This window comes from Vulpes lagopus, chromosome 11 (genome assembly GCF_018345385.1).
Source record: "Vulpes lagopus strain Blue_001 chromosome 11, ASM1834538v1, whole genome shotgun sequence".
Taxonomy (NCBI): Eukaryota; Metazoa; Chordata; class Mammalia; order Carnivora; family Canidae; genus Vulpes; species Vulpes lagopus.
This window is the reverse complement of record NC_054834.1, coordinates 37875829-37898783: the sequence shown is the minus strand read 5'-3', so window position 1 is coordinate 37898783 and position 22955 is coordinate 37875829. Positions and strand designations below refer to the sequence as shown.

Here is a 22955-nt window from a genome sequence, read left to right as displayed (position 1 = left end):
GAGAGAAGATGGGACATAGGAAGAGAGAGGCAGCAAGGGAAGGGAAGAGAAACTGACAAAAGTAAACTTACTCCCAGCTTGATGAGATATTTGTTGCCAGGGGACAAGGGTCGTAGCAGGTGATCCTGAAAAAGTTCTGTACTGTTATAGATGACATCCCAAATTGTAAAATCACGCGTGTGATTTGAAATATATAGTATATAGCGCTCCAGAATCCCATTTACATTTCTTGGTTGTTTCCACCTGGGAATGGAAAAATATAGCATGACTATCCATTATTCGTTCAAGTCAAACCTGAAATGTGCAAGATTTTTATTTTTTTAATATTTTTATTTATTTGTTTGTTTTTTCAAAGATTTTATTTATTCATTCATTTATTCAAGACACACACACAGAGAGAGAGAGAGAGAGAGAGACAGAGACAGAGAGAGAAGACAGAGACACAGGCAGAGGGAGAAGCAGGCTCCATGCAGGGAGCCCGACGTGGGACTCGATCCCCGGTCTCCAGGATCAGGCCCTAGGCTGAAGGCAGGTGCTAAACCACTGAGCCACCCGGGCTGCCCTGTGCAAGGTTTTTAAAGGATGCATATGAACTTGGATTTATGGCACTCAACACACACACACACACACACACACACACACACACACACTGAAAGCTTATTTTTTAAAAAAACCCAAGTACTTATTAAATGTCCCTCCTGAATGGTGTAAAGAAAATATGACATAGTGCCTGCTTTCTAGTTACTTATAATTTTAACTAGCTAATAATATAAAAAATGCGTGAGTACTTGATTTCAAACTTAAGCCACAGAACAAAAATTGAGAGAAGTAGAACATTTGAGAATTTATGAGAAATGGAAGCACGAGAGAGAAATAACATAATTTTCTTTAAAAAATGCAGCAATCTCATGTAGAATTAACATGTCACTATAGAATGCAGAGAAGGTGATCACTGAAGTGCTGAAACAGTCAAATAAAACTTCATGGATAAGGTGAGACACTACCTAGACAGAAGACTGTATACTTGATGGATCGGATTTAGTAGGTGAAAGGAAAAGTAGAGGGAATTCCACAGAGGGCTTACAATGTGTCAGTGAACACGAGCCGGACAAATCATAAAATAGAAATTGGTCAACAGACAAATACTTAGAGTCGTGGGAAATCTTGTAAGTAATGGGGGCTCAGCTTAGGGCAGCACTGAAGGCCAACTGGATGGCTCAGACCCAGAATAGGGTATAAATCATAATGTTTTCCAGCTTGAATGAATATAGTAATGTACTCAATCCAAACTCTTACGGATGAGAAAACTGAGACCCGCAGAGATGAATGTAAAGAAGTATTGCCTGGTGGCAAGAGAGGTTGCTAAGCTTTGACTCAGTAGGACAGTACACCTTGTACATCACAGATTAGGAAATGGGTAAGAATTGCTTAATATCAAAAATAATCTGAACATGCCTAGAGGCGAAAGTTCCTTCTCTCTGACTTCAACTGCCAAGGGAACGAGAAGGTCCTAGTTTATACTCAAAAAGAGTATATATTTATTTACTTTATTTTTATTTTTGTTTTTATACATATATTTAGACTTTAATTCCAGCTCATCATGGATAACACCTCCCCTACAGAAAGCCCAACACAGTCCTGTAAGTGGTCAGTTTCCCTTTGCTGAAGTTTGCACAGAATCTGTGTAAGTAGGTAGCTCAGCCTGATTGCATAAAGACAAAATGGAAATTAAGTTGGCAAGTGATAATCAAAGGTTCCCAGAACCACTGAACTAATCACTTCTATGCATTTCATCACAATAAAATTAATTTTATGTCACAAACCCTTCCCTTGATTGAGCTCACTGGGACTCTTGCATAAACCTGTGTGCGACAGAGACGACATTTCTACTTACTGTACATATATAGTTCTAGAATCCAGGACAGTCAGAAGTGGGGAGTCCACGTGTTCTGGTGGCAGCTGTGCCGTGTACAGGATGACCAGGGAACTGTTTGTACATCCCGCGTGCGTGCAGGCACTGAGCAGGAATTGGTGGGGTGTAAATACTGCTAAATCTAGAGGGTGGAGGAAAAAAACGAATTTATTTACCATCGTATTTTTTTATTCAGGTGATCTCATTCCTCCTCTACATTCCTACTTCTTAGAACGGTTAAAGTCAAGCTTAAAACAAGAATCAATAGCCCTAAAAAAATCAATAGCAATAAAATATAGGCTGTTTTATCCTTTAAATGTACTACGGTTATTTTTAAATAGACAAGTGTCAGTCAAACTCTGGCTTTAGCTTTTTCATTTTCACAATTTGACCGACTGCTCGAATGTCTACAACCAGGTAAATCGTTTTCTGAGTTTAGAGTGACTTTAACTGTTCTGTTAAAAAATAAATGAGACATTGAAATTATTTTTACAGTATATTTGAAGAAGTTGCTTTTGAAATGCAAATACATAACTTGTAATGATGACTTTGTGCTTGTAATTCCTTCTGCCTAACTCCTTTCTTCTGTCCACCTGACCAACTATTATTTGACCTTCAAGTAGTCCAGCTCAGTGCAAAAACCTGTTTCTTCCTTGACACGTTCCTAGCACATCCTGCCGTGACCCCTGGCACAAGGTGGAGCTCTTATCCTCTCCACGGATCTGGCTCCCATGGATGTGCTCACACCTTCTGCAAAGCATTATAGTGCTGTCATAATGATTTGTTTACGTGACCCTCTGATCCATGAAACTGAACATTGTGAGGGAAGGATTCATTTTGCATCCTCAGTGTCTAGCACAGTGCCTGGCGCATTGTAGGTTCTGAATATGTGTTTGAATAAATGAATAAGGAGCTAATGAATGAGATGATCTAGAAACAGTTGATTCCCTTGCATCAGAATAAGGCAATCTGTAATTTAATAATTCAGTTCTGAAATACCCTGAGCACTTCATTTATAAAGTTACTCAATATCTCCCCCTCTCTGTGCCCCTCCCCCAACTCATTCTCACTCACTCTGCATGCATTCTCTCTCTCAAATAAAAAGAAACCTTTTAAAATGATCATTAAAAAAGGTACTCAATAATCATTTCGCTGATGAATATAACCAAAGTTCAGTCAACTTTACTGAGATTTAAATATCATTCATACTTTTATACTCCTAGAGGAAATCATTATTTTCCCGGAATATTTTTAAAATAGGTTAGTCACAATTTAAGGGACACATATTTTTAAACCTCATTAACCTTCAACCATTAACCATTTCATGTTTAGAAGATTAATGAAATACAACCTGATTTAGGGAAATAGATTTTGTATTGCACTGACAGCAAAAGTAAACCAGAAAAGAACACTTTGATTTTCATGCAAAGCACAGTCAGTTGGTTAAACATGTAGGTCACCAAAACAAGGCAAAAAAAAAAAAAGACACACAAATAATTTTATGCTAAATATGGTTAGTCTAGACCAAAAGAGTGACCATCAAGAATAGATTCACAATGCTTTGAATTCAGCCCTATTCTCTTTCTAATTTTATCCTACTGGGATTCAGTGATACCAGCTGAAGTGGGCATCCCTAAGCTATGCGATCAGATGTGTTAGAAGACAATTTGAAGCTGGTGGTGAAGCAGGATGCCATTGCCCAGGACTGCTGGAGACATGACAGGCTCAGCTGCATCACATGTGCATGAGTTAGGCCTGGACGACCTCCATTTGGACCAACATTCTATGAAAATTACTAAGTTAAGAATCACGAGAATAGTGGTCTCATATGTTACAGTGAGTGTAAACCACTATTTACTGTAGGAAAATTTCATGCAAAGAACAGTAAGCCTGGGTGTTTCAGTGGTTTAGTGCCACCTTCAGCCCAGGGTGTGATCTAGAGACCCAGGATTGAGTCCCATGTCAGGCTCCCTGCATGGAGCCTGCTTCTTTCTCCCTCTGCCTGTGTCTCTGCCTCTCCCTCTCTGTGTCTCTCATGAATAAATAAATAAAACCTTAAAAAAAAAAAAGAACATTGCCTATATAGCAGGTCCTAATTCTGGCCCAAATTCTTTTTTTTTTTTTTTTTTAAATATTTATTTTTTTTTATTTTTTATTTTTTTTTTTAATTTATTTTATTTTATTTATTTATGATAGGAACACAGTGAGAGAGAGAGGCAGAGACACAGGCAGAGGAAGAAGCAGGCTCCATGCACCGGGAGCCCGACGTGGGATTCGATCCCGGATCTCCAGGATCGCGCCCTGGGCCAAAGGCAGGCGCCAAACCACTGCGCCACCCAGGGATCCCCTGGCCCAAATTCTAATGAGTAAATATGCTAACCATTATCTGCTATTCTCCTGTTCTCTTCACCTTCTCCAGATCCATAGGAACTCAGTGACCAAGCAATTGCCCATCTCTATTATTAATCTGAATTCCTTGCATTCCCGAGGAAAGGGAAGCTGGAGATTTGACTTCAAATCCATTTTCAGGAGCAAAATTGAGGAGGACACAGCCTAGAGTAAAGCAGGAATCCTTGATGGGTGAGTCAGTGCAATTAGGAGAAAGCTGTAGTATTCGAACATCAGAGTCCAACTAACTTTTCTCAAAGAACATGCTTCTGTCGAAATTGTATTCCATGAGGTCAATTCCAAGTGACTTCGGAATATTTTGCATGAGCCTCCCTCTGGCCATTTCAGATTGTCTTGGTCTGTGGCAATGAGACTCCATGCTATAATGGTTCTTTGGCCAACAGACTCTGTGGTGGGGCAGTTTTCTTGTTTCTTTACATTCTAGCTTGTTGAGGTGGGGGTTTGGCTACCCAGCTTATAGGTGGTAAGGAAGTCATACTATTCAAATATGGCCTGATGATTGCTTGTCTGTGTTCGTTGGAACAGACTTGCACATCTAAAAATCCTTAATTAATTCTTAGTTACCTTTGTGAATCCTTAGTTACCATTCTCAGGCTGGTAAGATCAGATTGCATCACTATGGTATCATCATATTCCAAGGTCTCTTTATCACATATTGCACCACTCTCCACTCCCTTTCACACTATACCTCCATACTTTGAAAGTGACCTTGATCACCAAACTCCTAAACTCACCAGGAATATCTGCCTCAGATGCCCAACAGCCTCCTATAGTAAATAGTTCCAGGGTTACCATCTATATCTGGTTTTTAGTAATTAGTTGCAGGGTTACCATCCAAATCTGGTTTTTACTATGACACAATATCCTCCTCTATGGATTGGGCAACTTGTTGGGGACGGGGGGAGACCAGGATGAAGAAGTAAGTATGTTTGGGAGGGTCGCGTTACTTCAGAGGCCCAGTATGTGGGATGAGCCAAGGCCAAAATACCAAATCCCGTCAAGTCCTGCATTCATAGTTCAGGTTTATCCCCAGACTATCTAAAGTGTTATGAAGTTTATGGATAAGGAAGATAGGAAACAGCATGGTTTTAACTAAAATGTCTACCAGGGTTTAAGGATGTTAGTGGTATATAATTGAAAAGTGCCACAGAAAACATAGAAAAGAGCAAGAAGAATCAGGAGTGATTCTGGGTAATTGTAAAAGGCAAGAGTCAGTGGAGGCTTTGGCAGGAAAGTGACATATTGAGCAAAGACTTGGAAGGGGTGAGAGTAAATCTGGGATTCTATGGGGAGGGCCATTCCAAGAGAGAACAGATAGCAAATGTTTAGAAGGAGGAACATGCCTGGCACAGACATAACAAGGAGGGCAATGTGGCTGCAGCTGAGCAAATAAGGCAGACAGCAGTAATAGGTAACATCAGAGCTTTAAGGAGGGACCAGATCACATGAACCTTGTAGGTCTTTGCACAGATTTGGGATTTGAATCTGAGATCCTACTTAGACCCTACAGGATTTTGAACAGAACTGTTGCACAATCAGATGGATTTCATGAGTTATCGCCCTGGCTGCTGGGTGGAATATAGACTATAGTGAGCGAGAACATAAGCATAAATCTCATTTAAGAAGGTATTGTAATCAAGTAAGTGGAGACTTGTCATAAGTAAGAAACAGATTCTGGATATGGGTTTTCCTCAGCTTTATTAAGGTATTAGCATATAACATATGTAAGATTAAGATGTACATTGTGATGATCTGATGCCCATATACATTATAAAATGCTTACCACAATAAGGTTAATTAACATCTAAATGCCCTGCATATGATTACTTGTGTGTGGTAATAACCTTCAAGATTTACTCTCTTAATGACTTTCAAGTATCAATGCAGTATTGTTAACTATGTTTACCATGCTATAACTTAGATCACCAGAACTCATTCATTATAGCTGGAAGTGTGTTCTCTTTGACTGACATCTCCCTACCCTTCTCCCCAAATCTGGTCTCAATTCCTTGGCAACCATGATGCTGCTTTCTAGTTCTGAGTTAGGCTTTTTTATTCCACATGTAAGTGGAAACATTTAGTATTTGTCTTCTTCTGTTTGATCTATTTCATCTAGCATAATGCCCTCAAGGTCTATCCATATTGTCTCAAAGGGCAGGAATTCCTCTTTACATGGCTGAGTATCATTCCTGTGTGTGTGTGCGGGGGGGGAGGGGTGTATCTGTATCTATAAGCTTATTTTACTATAAATCTAGTTTAAACTCAACATATAAGTGAGATCATACGGTATTTGTCTTTCTCTGTATGAATTACTTTACTTAGCATAATATCCTCAAGGTCTATCCATGTTGTTGCAAGTGATTTCATTATTTTATAATATTCTACTGTGTGTGTGTGTGTGTGTGTGTGTGTGTGTGTGTGTCACATTTTCTCTATCCTTCATCCATCAGAGAACATTTAAGTTGTTTCCATATCTTGGCTATTGAATACAATACTACAATGAACACTAGGGTGCATATATCTTTTTGAGTTAATGTTTTCATTTTCTTTGGGTAAATACCTAGAAGTAGGGTTGCTGGGTCATATTTTAGTTCTAGTTTTAATTTTTTTTGTGGGACCTCCATGCTGGTTTCCATAGTGGCTGCATTCAATTTACATTCCTACCTATAGCATACAAGGGTTCCTTTTTCTCCACTTTCTTATCAACATTTGTTATTTTCTTGTCCTTTTGATAATAGCCATTCTAATAGATGTGAGGTGATATCTCATTGTTAATAATTTAGATTTTCATTTTTCTGATGATTAATGATGTTGAGTATATTTTCATATACCTGTTGACTATCTGTATGTCTCTGTTTGAAAAAGATCTACTCAGATCTTCTGTCCATTTTTTAATTAGACTGGCTTTTCTGTTAGTTTTGCTATTGAGTAGTATGAGTTCTCTATATATTAGCTCCTTATCAGACATATGATTTGCAAGGATTTTCTCCCATTCAGTAGGTTGCATTTTCCACTTGATGATTTTTTTTTTCTGTGCAGAGCCTTTTAGTTTGATATAGTTCCACTTGTTGATTTTTTATTTTTTTGCCTTTGCTTTTGGTGTCAGAGCCGAAAAATCATCACCAAGACCTAAGTCATGGAGCTCATTGTCTATGATTTCTCCTAGAGATTTTATGGCTTCAGGTTTTACATTCAAGTCTTGAGTGCAGTTAATTTCTGTGAATGGTATAAGATGGTGGTCCAGCTTCATTCTTTTCCATGTGCCTGTCCAGTTTTCACACCACCATGTATTGAAGAGATTGTCCTTTTCCATTGTATATTTTTGGCTCCTTTGTTATAAATTAGTTGACTATATATATATATATATATATATATATATATATATATATGTATCTGATGTCTGATCATATATATAGATTTATTTCTGGGCTCTCTATTCCATTCCATAGAGATGTGTGTCTGTTTTTATGCCAATATCATACTGTTTTAAATACCATAGCTTTGTAACATATTTTGAAATCAAGTAGTATGATGGTTCCATACAGGAAGCCAGCCTAGGGTTCAACCCAGTGCTGAACAGGGTAGGTCTGGAGTAGTGAAGTGAGATGCTCACTTTACTCTCCTTCTCCCAGGGAGAGAGTCTTGGTCTGTGCTGGGATGCCTCGGTTTAGGGCAGGGATAAATGGAAGTAATGTGAGTCTATCCTCCTTCCTACCCTCCTTCATGCATATTCTCTTATTGCTGTGCCCTATCCAAGTGCTATATTCCCTTATTTGAAATCCTTGGCTCTTGTGAAGATAATTTTGAGTGTGAATAGTTCTTCAAATTGATGTTTCTGGGTGGGGGTGAGAATTGGGGGATTGATGGAAGGAACCAAGAAGTCCCTATGCTGCCATTTTGCTGAAATCCCTCCAAAGGGATCCCTGGATATGTTTTAGAGGCAAAACTATAGGATTCCTCTGTGCCCTGGAGGTAGTATGTGATAGAGAAAGAAAGGAGACAAAGTTGACTCCAAGGTTTTTAGTTTGAACAAAGGCAAAAATGAGATAACCATTAATTTGGTTGAAAAAGATCACAGAAAAAAAAAACAACAAGTTTTGAAGGGGAAGATAAAGAATTCATGTTTTAGACACAGCAAGTTTGAGATAATAATTAGACAAACAAATGGAGAGGTCAATTAGGCAATTTGAATATAATTTGGAATTTCAGGAAGAAGTCCTGAACTGAAATATAATTTGAGATGTCATCATCATATACATTGTATTTAAAGTGGATGGAACACTAATAGAGTGAGTGTAGATAGAAAAGAGAAAAGGTATAACGATCCAAACGTTTGGTATCTTTTTTTTTTCTGGGAGTAAAGCAGGAACCAAGAAAACAAAGAAAGAGGCAACTGGGAAGGTATGAGAAAAACAAGAAGATTATAGTATCTGGAAGTCAAATTAATTAAATGTTTTAAAGGTGAGAGGTCAAATAAGACAAGGACCAAAGATTGACCATTGTTTAACAATATGGCAAGCATTGGTATTTGTGCAATAAAAGTTTCAGTGAAGTTATGGGTGTCAAAGCCTGACTCAAGTGAATTTTTGGGAGAGCAAGAAAAGAACCAAAGGTGAATATAAACAACTTTTTCAAGAAATATTGTTGTAAAGTAGAAAAATGAGACAATAGAGGGAAGGTAAGTAGAGTCCAGGGATTTAAAAAAAGATCATTTAAATGAGTTAAAAATTATGTTGTATGTTGATGACCCAACAGAGAAGACAAAATTAGTAATGGATGAAAGAGGAGATAATTTACTGTAGCTTTGCCTTGATTATGTGAAAGAATGGAATCTAGTATGAAAGCAGAAGATTTGAACTTAGAAAGAGCAAGGACAGATACTTTTTAGTTATTGGAGAGAAGGCATACTATATGGGTATGAATGCTGGTAGGTGGCCAGGTGGTCCTGGGAGTGTGTGGGATTTAACCTTATAACTGCTTCAATTTTCTCAATGAAGAAAGAAGCATGATCATTAGTGAAGAGTGATCTTTCAATTCTCAGAATAATATACTGTTTTCGGTCCCTTATTTCTCTTATCATGAAATCTAAGAATGGTCAGTGAAATACTAGCTGACTTAACAACACCTGCCTATTTCTCCTCATTCCTTTCATACACTAGACATATTTCTGTTCCTTTAACTCTACAATTTCACACCTCCAGGACTTTGCAGGTATATTCCTTTTAAGTGAAATCTATTTTCTCCTTCTTTATACTTGGCTGAGTTTTTCTCATTCTTCAGGTTCATCCTCTTCTGGATGTTCTCTCTTGATAATCCAACAGTGTGTTCACCATCATCCCCAGATACTCTCTGTCATATTACCTTGTTTAGTTACTTATTATAATTACCAAAACATGTCAGAAATTGCCATGTTATTTATTTCTTGACTTTATATCCCTCTCTGGGGACTTTAAACTCCTTGAGTGGAGATATTTTTTTCTATTATGTACACTATAATATCTCAGGACTGATGTGATGTCTACCTAGCATAGTTTTATTTATTGAGTAAATGAATAGACAAGACCAGAGGGAGACCTCTATACCCCTTACCCAGACTGCCAACTTTTTCTCAGAAATAGGATAACATCTAAGAATCTCCAAGAAGTTAATTAATTGTTAGGCCAATGAAGGGAGTGTATAATCGTGAGATGAAAGATTAAACACACACACGCACACACACACACACACACACACACACAAAAGAAAAAGGCAAAGTTGTGTTTGCCTGAATGCCAAAATGTAATTTTCAAACATGAATGCTTCATAAGAAACAAGGAGCTACAGATACACTGAAATGTCAAGAGTGGTTTTCTCAGAGTGAGGGCATAATGATGATTTAAATATTATTTATTTATTTTTGGTTACGTATATTTTTTTGTATATACATGTATAGACAGAGAGGGGACAGCCATAATTTACCAATATCAATCCATTATTTAAGAAAATGTAGACCTAATTGCCACATGCCCTCTTACACCTTCTATGTCATACTTCTTCTTTCCTCAATGACTTCAGCATTGGCTCAGTTTTCTTTTCAATTATAATTCCTTTTTGGCAACTCCAACATCCTCAATAATGACTCATCTCTGAATCTGGCTTCAGTTTAACTTCCTCAAATGTAATGCCCTTCACCTTTACTTCATTTATACGACATTCAGCACAGTTATACCCACTACTTGATCATCTCTCGAACTATTTCCAAGATTCTTAATCTAAGATTTGCCCTCTCTGACCACAAACTGATAGCCTTCTACCTCTTCCTCTTGTCATATCAATGTAACCACTCCTTTGTCACCACACAAGGTCTAGTCTCTTAGCACTTTCTCATTTTCAAACTATTTGCGATATTTGCCTTTTCCTTGATATGCTCTTCGAGTTAGAGTTTTTCACCGCTGCAACCTACTTCAGTATCTGCTCTCCCGATTCCTAGTTCTGGATAAATCTCACCATCTCATTTCTCTCATGCTTCCCATACCTCTGAGGTATGAATGAGAGATACTGCTGATACTGAAAGAGTACTAGAATTTTAGGTTTTCCAATTTCAACTGGACCCTTGGCACTCGTTGGTAATAACTGTCTTGTTCCCTTATTTCTTTCTTCATTGTATCGATCTTTTCTTTTCCTCTGAGGAACTGAGCATGGTCTAAAATTAGAACCCCTAAGGCTCTCTCCTCTGAACCCCTGTAACATTTGGTATCTGTGCCAAGGGGCTAAGATCAATATGGCTGTCATATTAACCTCTTTTGTTTCCTTCTGCCCTCCTCTCCCTCCCCTAATTTTTCCTCACTTAAATCCTCATCTAAATTTCCCAATTAAATTATAAATCTAGAGTTGATCCATAAAATAGATACTATCTATAAAAGAAAATGTGGCCAGTTGGTTAGGGAGCAGAAAGAGCAAGAGAAACTTCCTGAACAGTCACCGGAGGGAACGGTTCAGATATAAGATTGGGAAAACCAAGAAGTGCATATTCTCTTACCTCCACCACCTCAGATTTCCCAGAATGATGGAATAAAGAGAGAAGACATGTACAGATTCTTGTGAGGAAGGGCCCTGACCTGTGTTTCCAAGATATGGTCCCATGGAGGTGACACATCCCAGCTAAAGAAATGACCTTAGGGTCTGTTGGTAGGCAGGACCACAGTAAACAGTGCAAAGATTTCAGTTTCCAAAGTGAGATACAGAAGCAATGAAGGTATCTGAGTGAGAAATCTTAATAGTGGTCTTTTTGCAAAAAGAAGGAAAGTGCCATGGATGGCCACACTCCAAAAGCCAAGAAACTATGCAAGACTCAGGAAGCTTTCACACCATCAGAGAACAGGAGGGGACCCCTCAACATGATTCTGATTCTCTTACTACTAAGTTTTATGAGAGGGAAGTCAGTTGTCAAGTGGAGCTACAGAAGTAAAGATATAGATAAACAGTTACATAGAAATGGAGACACAAGTATATGTCTTATGGACAGATTTATAAACGCTCCATGCTTACTGGCACCTCATTTGTGCTTATGATGACCAGACAGCCAAGATTTTTCAAGCCTAAGCAGAACTAAACATTTTTTCCAATCATTTTTCTTAAGACAACTCAAACACACACACACACACACACACACACACACACACACACACATTGAATGGGTCACATTTCTGGTTTGGGAAATCTGATCTGATTGCTCTGCCTTTGCTATGATAGGAAGTGAGGATTTTCTTTGATTCCGAGACTTTAAAAACTATAAACTCAACAGTGCAAAGAAAGCCAGACTGATTAAATAGCTTTTTTGACTTCCAAGTCATTTTTATGCCAATACTGTCCACCCCGAAGTGGATTATTCTCAATGTATTTCCATAAGAAGATGAAATGTCACTAGTGTCCTTTGAATAATGAGGCATGAAAAAAAGAAGGGGACAGTACCCGGACATGATACATGGGAGAGAAAGTTGCATAGGTGGCCCCCCTGGGAAATCCTTGGTGAAACAAGAGGATATGAGCAAAAGGGGGAAAAAAATCACAGAAGCAAAAAGGAGGCAGTATCAGGTGGGCGGGAAAAGAGTAGGTGGGTGAAAGGGAACAAATGGAATGAGGGTTTTTCTCAAAGAGTCAAATTTAAAAAGTGAAAGAGGATTACAGGGGAAGCAGGACTAAGGCACTCTTTGGGAACGGGCATAAACAGAGCCACCAATGTAACATGTTCGAGCGAAGAGGAATATAATGATAACTCTCTCCTCCTCGCCCAACTGCAACTGATTTGGTAATCCGTCTCTACAGAAGTGATTAGGCCCTTCAAGGGCAATGTAATGGATCAATGGATTCAAACAATTGCAGGTATGTACACAAATCTGAGTCGGGGAAATGGAGGGTGGGGGGACCCTGAAAACAGAAGGCCACTGTTTGTCAGAGCCCCTTAGCAACAACATCTTGTTTTCCATTTGCTTGATTGCATCATTTGCATAAGATCAAACACAGGGAGTTGTAGACAGGGAAAAACAGATCACTCTAATATGCATTAGAAATGGATCCACAGGCATCATCCTGAGACGTGTTACACGGAAATGCATCCCAGTGCATGGAAACCTCACCGATTACTGTCAAGCAAACTATAATTTACAATACCGGCCATGAATTATATGCTATTTTACGATTGATTTCATGCTGTTGTTCAGAGAATTTCATTGATCTCAATTTACAAAATGAACCAATAAGTAGGCAATGATTTTCTTTTAACTCCTGGTGTAAACTGAGGAATTTATATCTTATCGGTTTCTCCCATTAGAAAATTAAAACACAATTCTTGCTTCTTTAGTATCTAATGTATGTTATCTAGTTGCTTTTCTGACAACCTCCCAGTGTCATTTGGTAAATGAAACATACAGCTTCTTCCTGATTTTCTTTTCTCCTGTCCTATGCATCCTTCTCACAAATCATCACCAGGATGTTTAAAAATGCTAGAACAATTTAGGTGACTACTGACCACATCTCCTTCTGTCATTTGATATTCCAACTTGAGAACCACTGCTAGGTTATGGTTCAGCGAGAACACGTCTTAGGCAGCAGACCTAAGAGGTGGTGTGTTTTCCACAGATGCCTGGAAAGCAATGAGCTATGCCACAATGCACGTGGAATGTCAGGTTGCATTCATCTCTGCCACTGTGTAGCCCTTGCTTCACAATTGCTTGCTCAGCCTTTTGATTCCAGAAAATCAGATTATGACCTTATAATTAATAAAAATGGAGGCTTTCTTTAGCCTCATCATCATCGCTCTTCTGCTCTTCATAGAAGCTGAAACTCGCAACATACTTGCCGTTGGCCAGGTGAGCAACGAACCACCACTAACATCCAGTCCTGTGCTTTCAAACTAATTTGCAGAACTGGAGTCACTTTATCCTGCTCTGTGCTCATATATACAACCACACCCAAACTACAACACTAGCCAAAGTTTCTATGTGTGCTTATAATACTTTCCACCTCATCAGAGAAATCCACATCTCTCCCTTTCATCAAAACCTTGTCCAAAGCTTGTATTAGCCATGGAGCAACACCTGACTTCCCTTTATGTGTAGACAGATTCCCTCTATTTAGCTGCCATCTTAACAAATCCCCCTTGTAAGCATCCTCATAAGCCAGAAGTATGTATGGTGTTGTAAGTTCTTTGAGAACAAGGATGCTTCTTCTTCCAGGCATCCCCTATGGCTTCTAATACTTTGGACCCTCCTCATGGTTGAATAATAAAAACTTCATTGTGATAAAACTGGAAGTAAGAAAACCCGGTCCCTCTATCAGGATAGCAGCATGTGTTTGGGGGAGTCCAGCCTGCTGGGAGTTGTCAGTCACTAGTTTGGAAAAAAAAAAACAAACAGGAACTATTACTGTCAGTTGTGATAATGATGGACGATGCGTCCTCATTTTCCTCTTTTCTTCTTTGGCTGGTTACAACAAAAGGCTCCCATGCAAAACTCCTAGGCTGACAGCATTCTAATCCAGCTGTCTTCCAGTCTGGCTTCCTGAGTATCTCTAATACCTGATTTGTAATACAGTATAGTACACTGAGCCCAGGTTGTTTTTCTTGGTTATTTTTATAATATAACCCTAGAGCAGTCTTCTCCCCTCTCTCTTTCTGTCTTGGTCTCTGTCTGTCTCTCCCTCTCTTTCTCCCCTTACATACACACATTAACAACCCACCCTCTCCTCTACGTTGCCTCTAGACAAGGACAGATCTAGAATGAAGGAGTCAGGAACTGCCTTCTAATTTTCATAAATGCTTTCAACTCACAAGCCAAGGAGGAGAGTATTGAGATAAATTTCCAGGAATATTATCTAAAGAAATTTGAGTCATATAACTTAGCCAAATATTTCTTGCAAAACTGGTGGATATGTGCCCAGACTTAGATGGACATTTGTTACTATCATATTAGGAACTATCATCTTAGGAACCGGTTAATACATTACAACACAATACTGTACTCATGTGACATATTGTTAAACAACAGAAGTTAATGATATGTTCTCATTCATTTGGGGAATATAAATAATAGTGAAAGGGAATATAAGGGAAGGGAGAAGAAATGTGTGGGAAATATCAGAAAGGGAGACAGAACATAAAGACTCCTAACTCTGGGAAACTAACTAGGGGTGGTGGAAGGGGAGGAGGGGTGGGGGTGGGGGTGAATGGGTGACGGGCACTGAGGGGGGCACTCGACGGGATGAGCACTGGGTGTTATTCTGTACGTTGGTAAATTGAACACCAATAAAAAATAAATTTATTATAAAAAAAGAAATATTAAAAAAAGAAGGTAATGAGACATAATGAGAATAATAAGTGTCTAACTACCTGTAGAACAAAAAGAGCAAATGAATCTGTGCTCCCCCAAAATATGATATTGAAGGTAAGATGTTATTTTTTTTTTTTTTTTGAAGGTAAGATGTTATTAATTCAGTAACAACAATGGCTATAACATTGACTATCTACTGTTTGGTAGGCCCTGTTAAACACATTTTATACTCTTTCATGTATTTTAAGTCTCAAAATAACTCTGTGACACAGATAATGTTATTCACAATGTACAATAACAAAATTTCAGCCCAAAGAGGTCAGCTGCGTTGGACCCTGCATAAGGATCAACGGCCACCTGAGTTCACTCTGAAAGCAGTGCAGGATTTAGGTTGGAGGTACCCATGGCCTGATCCTATTCACAAAGGGGACTCCACCCAGTTCACACCTTGCACTGCCAGCTTAGTAAAGTATCACCTGAGAAAGGTTTTTGGTGAAGATCCATCATCAATTAAATATTAATTTAATGCTTTCCTAACTAAGCCCTGTACTGGACACTATGTGTGATAAAAGAGAAGTAATGAGTATGAGAGAAGTGATATTGTGATAAAAATGTTTACTTTTTGGATATTTGTTCTAATAGTTACAGAGGCTTGCAGAGGATCACCTGTTTAATTCATCATAAAATGCCCTTGCAATTTAATTTGGAATGATGTGCTGAGAAAATTATTCCTGCATATAAGAAGAGAATATGTAAAATGCACACAATGGATTCTCAGAACTTAAATTGTAATGTTAGGGTGTAAATAAATATCCTATTAAAATTATGCTTTTCCATCAACCTGTGAAAATACAATGCATCATAAGCAAACACTGTGTTTAGAGAAGCTGGAGCAGTCTTCAATGTCACAACTAGAAATATTTTGGCCCATTATAAGACTTAGTGAATTGTCTATCCTTGAGCCATTTCCATAAAATGACAGGCTTTTCTCTTTTAAAACAGTAATTTTCAAAGAATGGTCTATTGATATTCCTCCAGGAAAAACACTTGTATTATAATTGTCCACACTATGACAGTGTCTAACTTTTTTATTTCTAAAGTAATATTTTATGATGATTTTAAATAAAGTAATAAGTCTGTGATGGTTAATTTTATGTATTAACCTGGCTAGGCTATGGTGTCCACTTGCTTGGACAAACATTAGTCTAGCTATTGCTGTGATTAATACTTAATAATTAGTTGACTTTATTTATTTATTATTATTATTTTTATTAAAGATTTTATTTACTGATTCATGAGAGACAGAGAGAGAGAGAGAGAGAGAGAGAGAGAGAGGCAGAGACACAGGCAGAGGGAGAAGCAGGTTCCACGTAGGAAGCCCAACGAGGGACTCGATCCCGGGACTCCAGGATCATACCCTGGGCCGAAGGCAGGGGAACCACCCGCTGAACCACCCAGGGATCCCATCAGTTGACTTTAAATAAAGCAGATTACTCCCCATAACGATGGTGGGTCTCATCCAATCAACTGAAGGCCTTAATAGCAAAAACTGATGCATCTTAAGTAAGAGGAATTTTGCCCCAAGACTGAATCACAGAAATTCTGTCTGTTTCTTGCCTGCTGGTGTGCCCTGCAGATTTTGGATTCAAGAGTGCAGGCTGAGTCTCCCACTTGCTGACCAGACTTACAGATTTCAGATTTTAGATTTGCCAGCCCCCACAATCAGGTGAGTCAATTCCTTAAAATAAAAATAAAAATTCCCCCCCCCAAAAAAAATAAAAAAATAAAAATAAAAATTCCCCTCCAGGAACGCCTGGATGGCTCAGTGGTTGAGCATCTGCCTTTGGCTCAGGTTGTGATCCCGGGGCCCAGGATTGAGTCCCACATCAGGCTCCTTGCAGAGAGCCTGCTTCTTCCTCTGCCTATATATCTGCCTCTTTCCCTGTATGTCTTTCATGAATAAATAAATAAAATATATTTTTAAAAAATCCCCTCCGATCATTTACCCCTTTACCCTAATATAACATTTGTGGTCCCTCATAAAAAGGGGACCTCATCTTGAGTGTAAGGAATATGTAGATTTCTCTGGGGGTATCTGATAGAGGAGAGTGGGTGTCTACTTTGCATGAGGACTGAAAACCAGCATTCTTGGCACAAGGAGCAAGTTTGGAAGTCATGGAAGGAATAAATCTGGGTGCATTCTTGACTCAGATTTATCTGTGAATTTCAGGACAGCTTATGAGATGGCCTGACAGAAGCCAATTTGTGTTATAAGCTGGGAAATATTCTGGAACATTTGCTTCTGATGCTCAGGGATGATGGTGTGTATCCAGAGCAATGCCATGGATATGCTCAGTGGAGTTACTTTTTGGCCATTTGATATCAGGCTGGGTACTAAGTGCATGTGAGAAAACCTACGTGACTCCCCAGAAATGCAAGAGGATTAGAATGCAGAAGGCAGAGATCATCTACTAGGAGGTGAGGGTGATGAGGAAGTAAAATATGAGCATTAGAACTCATGATACTTATTATATATTCAGATGTATGAGATCTGGGAAATGCTGACATAAATCTATCTAGATCTATCCATCCATCCATCCATCTATCCATTATCCCTTAATCTATATCTGCTTTAGGGTATACTCAACAGCTGTCTCCTGCCTCAAATCTTTAGTTTGGGATTGTGTATGTTTCTTTTTTTTTTTAAGATTTTATTTATTTATTGTGGGGAGGAGGAGCAGAGAGAGAAGGACAAGCAGACTCCACATTGAGTGCAATGTTTGATGCAAGGCTCCATCCCACAACCCTGAGATCATGAACTCAGCTGAAATCAAGTGTCTGACACTCAACCAACTGAGCCAACAACATACCCCAAGACTCTGGATGCTTCTTAGATGGACAATGTCCTTAAAGCATGGATTCAGGACAGGAAAATGAAAATTGGTATACTTCATATGTAACAGAGAGAGGAGAGCTGGATCTCTTTTGTTTTTTTATATAGCCCCAAACCAAAAGTCTCTCCATTACCTCTCAAAGACTTCAAAACAAATAAAAACCCAAACTATACAGTGACTGAAAAAACAAAAACAAAAACAAAAAACAAAACAAATTAGAGGAAGATATGGTCATTGACCTTTAGGAGAAAAAAAATAAAACTTCATTTGAGTAGTACAATAAATAGATAGACGGATACAAAAGATATGTGCATACACTAACCATATTTTACAAAAGTTAATAAATATGGTGTAATGATAAAGATGCAAGACAATATATCTGAATCCAGAACTACCTGGCTAATACCTAATACAGAATTTACATTTAGATGTAAATCATTTAGAACAATGCCTGATAGAGAATAGCGTTATGTGTTTGTTAATTAAAAATAATGTTAGAAGTGTCTGGATGGCTTAGTCAGCAGAGCATCCAACTCTTGGTTTTGGCTCAGGTCATGATCTCAGGGTCCTCAGATTGAAACCCATGAGCCACCCACTCCTCAGGAGTCTGATTCTCCACTATTTCTCTCTTTCCCTCCTCCCACTCATGCCTTCTCTTTCTCTAAAATAAATGAATAAATCTTTAAGAATGTTAATACACATAATTACAACATTATTTATATAATGATTTTCTTAATTTTTTCATGAAACTAGTGTTTTTTAGATTTTGCGGGGGGGGGGTACTATATGGAAGCACGTGGTAAAAAATTAAATGAGTAGAGTACAAAATGAAAAGCAAACATTTCCCTCACATTTCCAACTCTTGACAATTACAAACACAGGGATAAGAGGCTCTCACACATGGGAGATGGCTATCATGGGTTTCACTAATGAAACCAGCACTAGCTGCATCTGAGTTTGGTTAATAATCATATAATCAACTTCCTTTTTTAAAAAAAATTTTGATGCAGTTGCTAATGCTAAGATCTATTACAAAAGCAGGCAGGCAAAACTCCTAAAAACTAGTGGATGACACTATAGTGAAAGGAAACAAAAAAAGAGAGAAAAAAAGAGAAGAAATCACCAAACACTTGGCTTGAGTATAGAGTCTTGATTAGTGTGAATATGACTGAGTTACTGAAGTTTCAGGCCCCTATTTTTTCATTCCATTAAAAAGAATTTTTATCATGTGTAACATCTCTCCCTGTAATTGTTGTGAAGATAAAATAAGATAAATAGCCATAAAAATTTTATAAAGAAGAATTTATCATGTAGGTAAGAGATAACAATTTTAAATAATTATCAAAAAACAGCAGAGCCTGATTCTATATATTTAGATGTTATTCCCCTGAATTAGTGCTCATAAATTGGGAATGATATACTTTTAAAATGTTTATCATGAAATTATGTAAAACCAAGATATCTTTTTTTAGCTAGGATATCTTTTTTTTTAGCTAAGTCCAAAACATATAATGAATTTCTTATGAAAGGAAGCATATATATTTGATTTAATATATGCAAATATAGTTCTTTTTGTCATTTATTTATTTATTCATTCACTCCACAAGTATTTGCGGAGCATCTGCCATGTGCATCTACTATGTGATTTATATGCTAAGAATAGCAGATAACAAGATACATACAAGATATTTTCTTTTGAACTACACACTGCTCTGGGTTATGTTTTCCAAATTTCAGAGATCCTATGCTTTATCTGGTATAGGCATTTATGAGGTACTCATGATTCTAAACCAGTTTAATTTCTATAGCCTCAATAATTCACCATATAAAATGGTAAATGGTTTGAGACGAATATTTGTGCAAAATTACAAATTATACTGTATCTCCTATGATAGAAACTGAATTATTTATAAGGAGAACTAACATAGGAAGAACTAAAGTTTCACTTATTAACAACAGAGAAATCCACATACACCCATTTATTTTGTCTCAGAGCAAACATCTTTCTGTCTTTTTATAGTTTATATTTGAATAGCCTCACTGTCACTGAAATTATAACAAACTTTTATTAGGCCTTTCATAGTAGTAATTTTACAAGATTTTTATTTCCTTAATTGCACTCTGAAATCTCCTTAAATACTTCTATTAATGTTGGCTTAATGTAACTATTTATGAGCTAATTTTATTTAGGCATATCTTTTAAATATTTCTTCACAGTGATAGAGTTGACTATAGCTGTCATTAAAACAAAATAATTTCAAAAATGGAAACCAAACTTTATAAAATGTTTTTTCAGTAGAGGAATTCTATAGATGCTGAATTTTAGAAATGTCTACTCAAAAGTTTGTTGGAGTTCAGTTTATACTAAAGGTCTATAGCATCATGGAAAACATTTATTTGATTTATATTTTAAAAACCAAGCTTAACTTGAAAGCAGTGATTCAGCTGAGGGGGAAAATCTTTTAAAATTATCTATATAGTCTTTTCAACACCCAGAGTTCCAACCTAATAGAATTTATGACCTGCATCCTCTTGATTTTTGCATAATAGAGCTACACAACTGGCAGAAAGTGACTTTCTAATCTCCCTACATGAAATAGATATTCAAATACTTGCATATTTGGTAGCATATCCCTAGGAGTTGCTGGACTTGTATACATTTCCACAACACAGTGGGAAAAAAATACAGAGGGCAATGCAACAATATCATCTTTGCAAAATAGCCTTTAAAAGTTGGGATTCAGAAGACAAACTTTCCTAAACTATATTGGATTTTTTTTTTTTTTTAACTCAAAACTCTTTTTCTCCTGTTCCAGGTTTGAATGCAATGCGGAAGTATAGTAAACACAGGGATGGGATTTTTAGTCAAGCAAGCGGAATGCCTTTATGTAAGTCTTAAGTCATTAATTAACACTCCTCTGAAGTTTTCCAACCAGAGTAAAACAAGAATTTTATTTTGAAAATATGTGCCAATCTTTTGCTTGTGATTATATGGAATTTAATTACATAACTGCTTGGCATGTTTAAAATAGCTGATCAACTTTTATTATACTTTAATATAATCAACTGAGTCATATTTGTAGCCGTGGGATACCACCTCTCAGGGATTATATATAAATTGCATGGTTATGAGCTTTGCAATAGTCTGTGTAGCTGTACAATACAGAGAAATAAGATGCAAGTATTTACCCGATATATGTCAAGTATTGAGACATGTGTCACTTCTCTGATACCAATCGACTTAGGTCTGGCTGTCAGTCTCAGATAAATTACTCTGTCTCTGAACAACCCTTTGGATACCAGTTTGGCATTCTGGCAAATTCTCTACATAGTAATGTGCAGTTTTGACATAAATGAAAAAATTCCTTCATCTCTTCATTCTGAAACAATCTTTATTGTTCTCCTACTATATGCATATACCCTTCCATTTCTTCAGGTTAGAAGATGAAAGATACAGTTCCTGCCCTCAAGGGACTCAATCTAGTGAGGAAGACCACTCAGTCAACCAGAATTTCTAGTAGAGTATGCTAAATGATATGAGAGGCAGGAATATGGAGAGGAAAATTATATGCTACATATGTCTACATACCTGGGGACAGTCCTAAATCAAAGACTATTGTATTGTTCAGCCTCAGAATAATCAGTAAAGATGCATGATTGGATAGACTAATGCATAACTGAATAAAGAAAGAACCACAAATCAACATTCTTGAAAATATTTTGTTTTAATATTCTTTAGGATTTATTCTCCAAAAGGAATGAATGAATGAATGAATGAATGCACAAATAAATGTTTAATCTTCACTACTTTGGTGCATAGTTGTAAATTAGTGTCAAGTACATGTACTGTGGTGGGCTGAATTATATCCCTCCAAAATTCATACTTTGATCCTATAACTCCCAGTACCTCAGAATGTGACTGGTTTTGGAAATAGGGTCTTTAAGGAGAGGATTAAGTTAAAATGAAGCCCTGACAGTGGGCCCTAACTCTGTTTGACCTGTGTCCTTATAAGAAGAGGAAAGTTGGATGCACAAAGACACCAGGGATGTCCGTGCAGAGAGGAAAGACATGTGAGGACATAGCCAGAAGGCGGCCATCTGCAAGCCAAGGAGAGGAGCCTCAGGAGAAACCAAACCTGCTGACACCTTGATCTGGGACTTCTAGCCTCCAGGACTGTGAGAAAATGAATTCCTGTGATTTAAGCCACCTAGTCTGATATTTTGTCATGGCAGCTTTAGTGAACTACCATTGCTGTGAGTGGATTAAAAGGAGAGATTATTCTTTCATGTCCATAGTTAATTGAAACAGGGATGCTATGTGGTCATGCAGTGGTATGGTTTTAAAAATTAGAGTTTACATTTCATAACTTTTCATTACTGACTTTAGTGCTATCAATACTACACTCTGCAGACCTATATTTTCTGCATTTGCCTCTTCAATTTATGAGTGTACAATTTTAGACAGTTCCCATTTAAAAATCAGGCTTGCTTTAAATTTTAAAAACTTAAAGCTAACACAGGAATGAGACATTTTAATTGACATGTTGTCTTTAAGAATACATTGATAATGTGATGAAGATATGACTGTTGTATTAATATTTTGACACCACTGAATGTTATTAATAATGTAATGACATTTTCCCATCATTCTTTTCTTTTAAACTCATCTGCTTGAGATTTGGGATTTGGGATTCAGAGAGTTATCAGAGTAACAAAATTCTAATCCTAGTTGTGCCATTAACTAGCTTTATGATTCCAGGCAGTCAATTCTGAATCTCTATCTCCTTATCTACCAAATGGGAATAAAGTTGTTTAACCTTTATACAACACTGGGTCATTTAAAGACTTATAGGAGCTGGTACATGTGAAAATATTTTGCAAATATAAATTATCACCAAAAAAATATCAAAAGATATTCACTATTCTTGAAGGTGA

The 22955-nt window shown here is 37.4% G+C and overlaps 1 protein-coding gene across 1 annotated transcript in view; it reads right to left on the bottom strand.

Annotated features, from left to right (window-relative positions):
* The window catches only part of USH2A (usherin), a 689554-nt gene that overhangs the window by 340058 nt on the left and 326541 nt on the right, over nt 1-22955 (bottom strand). Inside the window, exons 32-33 of the mRNA XM_041722698.1 lie at nt 1895-2054; nt 72-243 (exon numbers count right to left, since the gene is read on the bottom strand). Coding sequence (XP_041578632.1) covers nt 72-243; nt 1895-2054 — 332 coding nt within the window. The remainder of the gene's footprint in view (nt 1-71; nt 244-1894; nt 2055-22955) is intronic.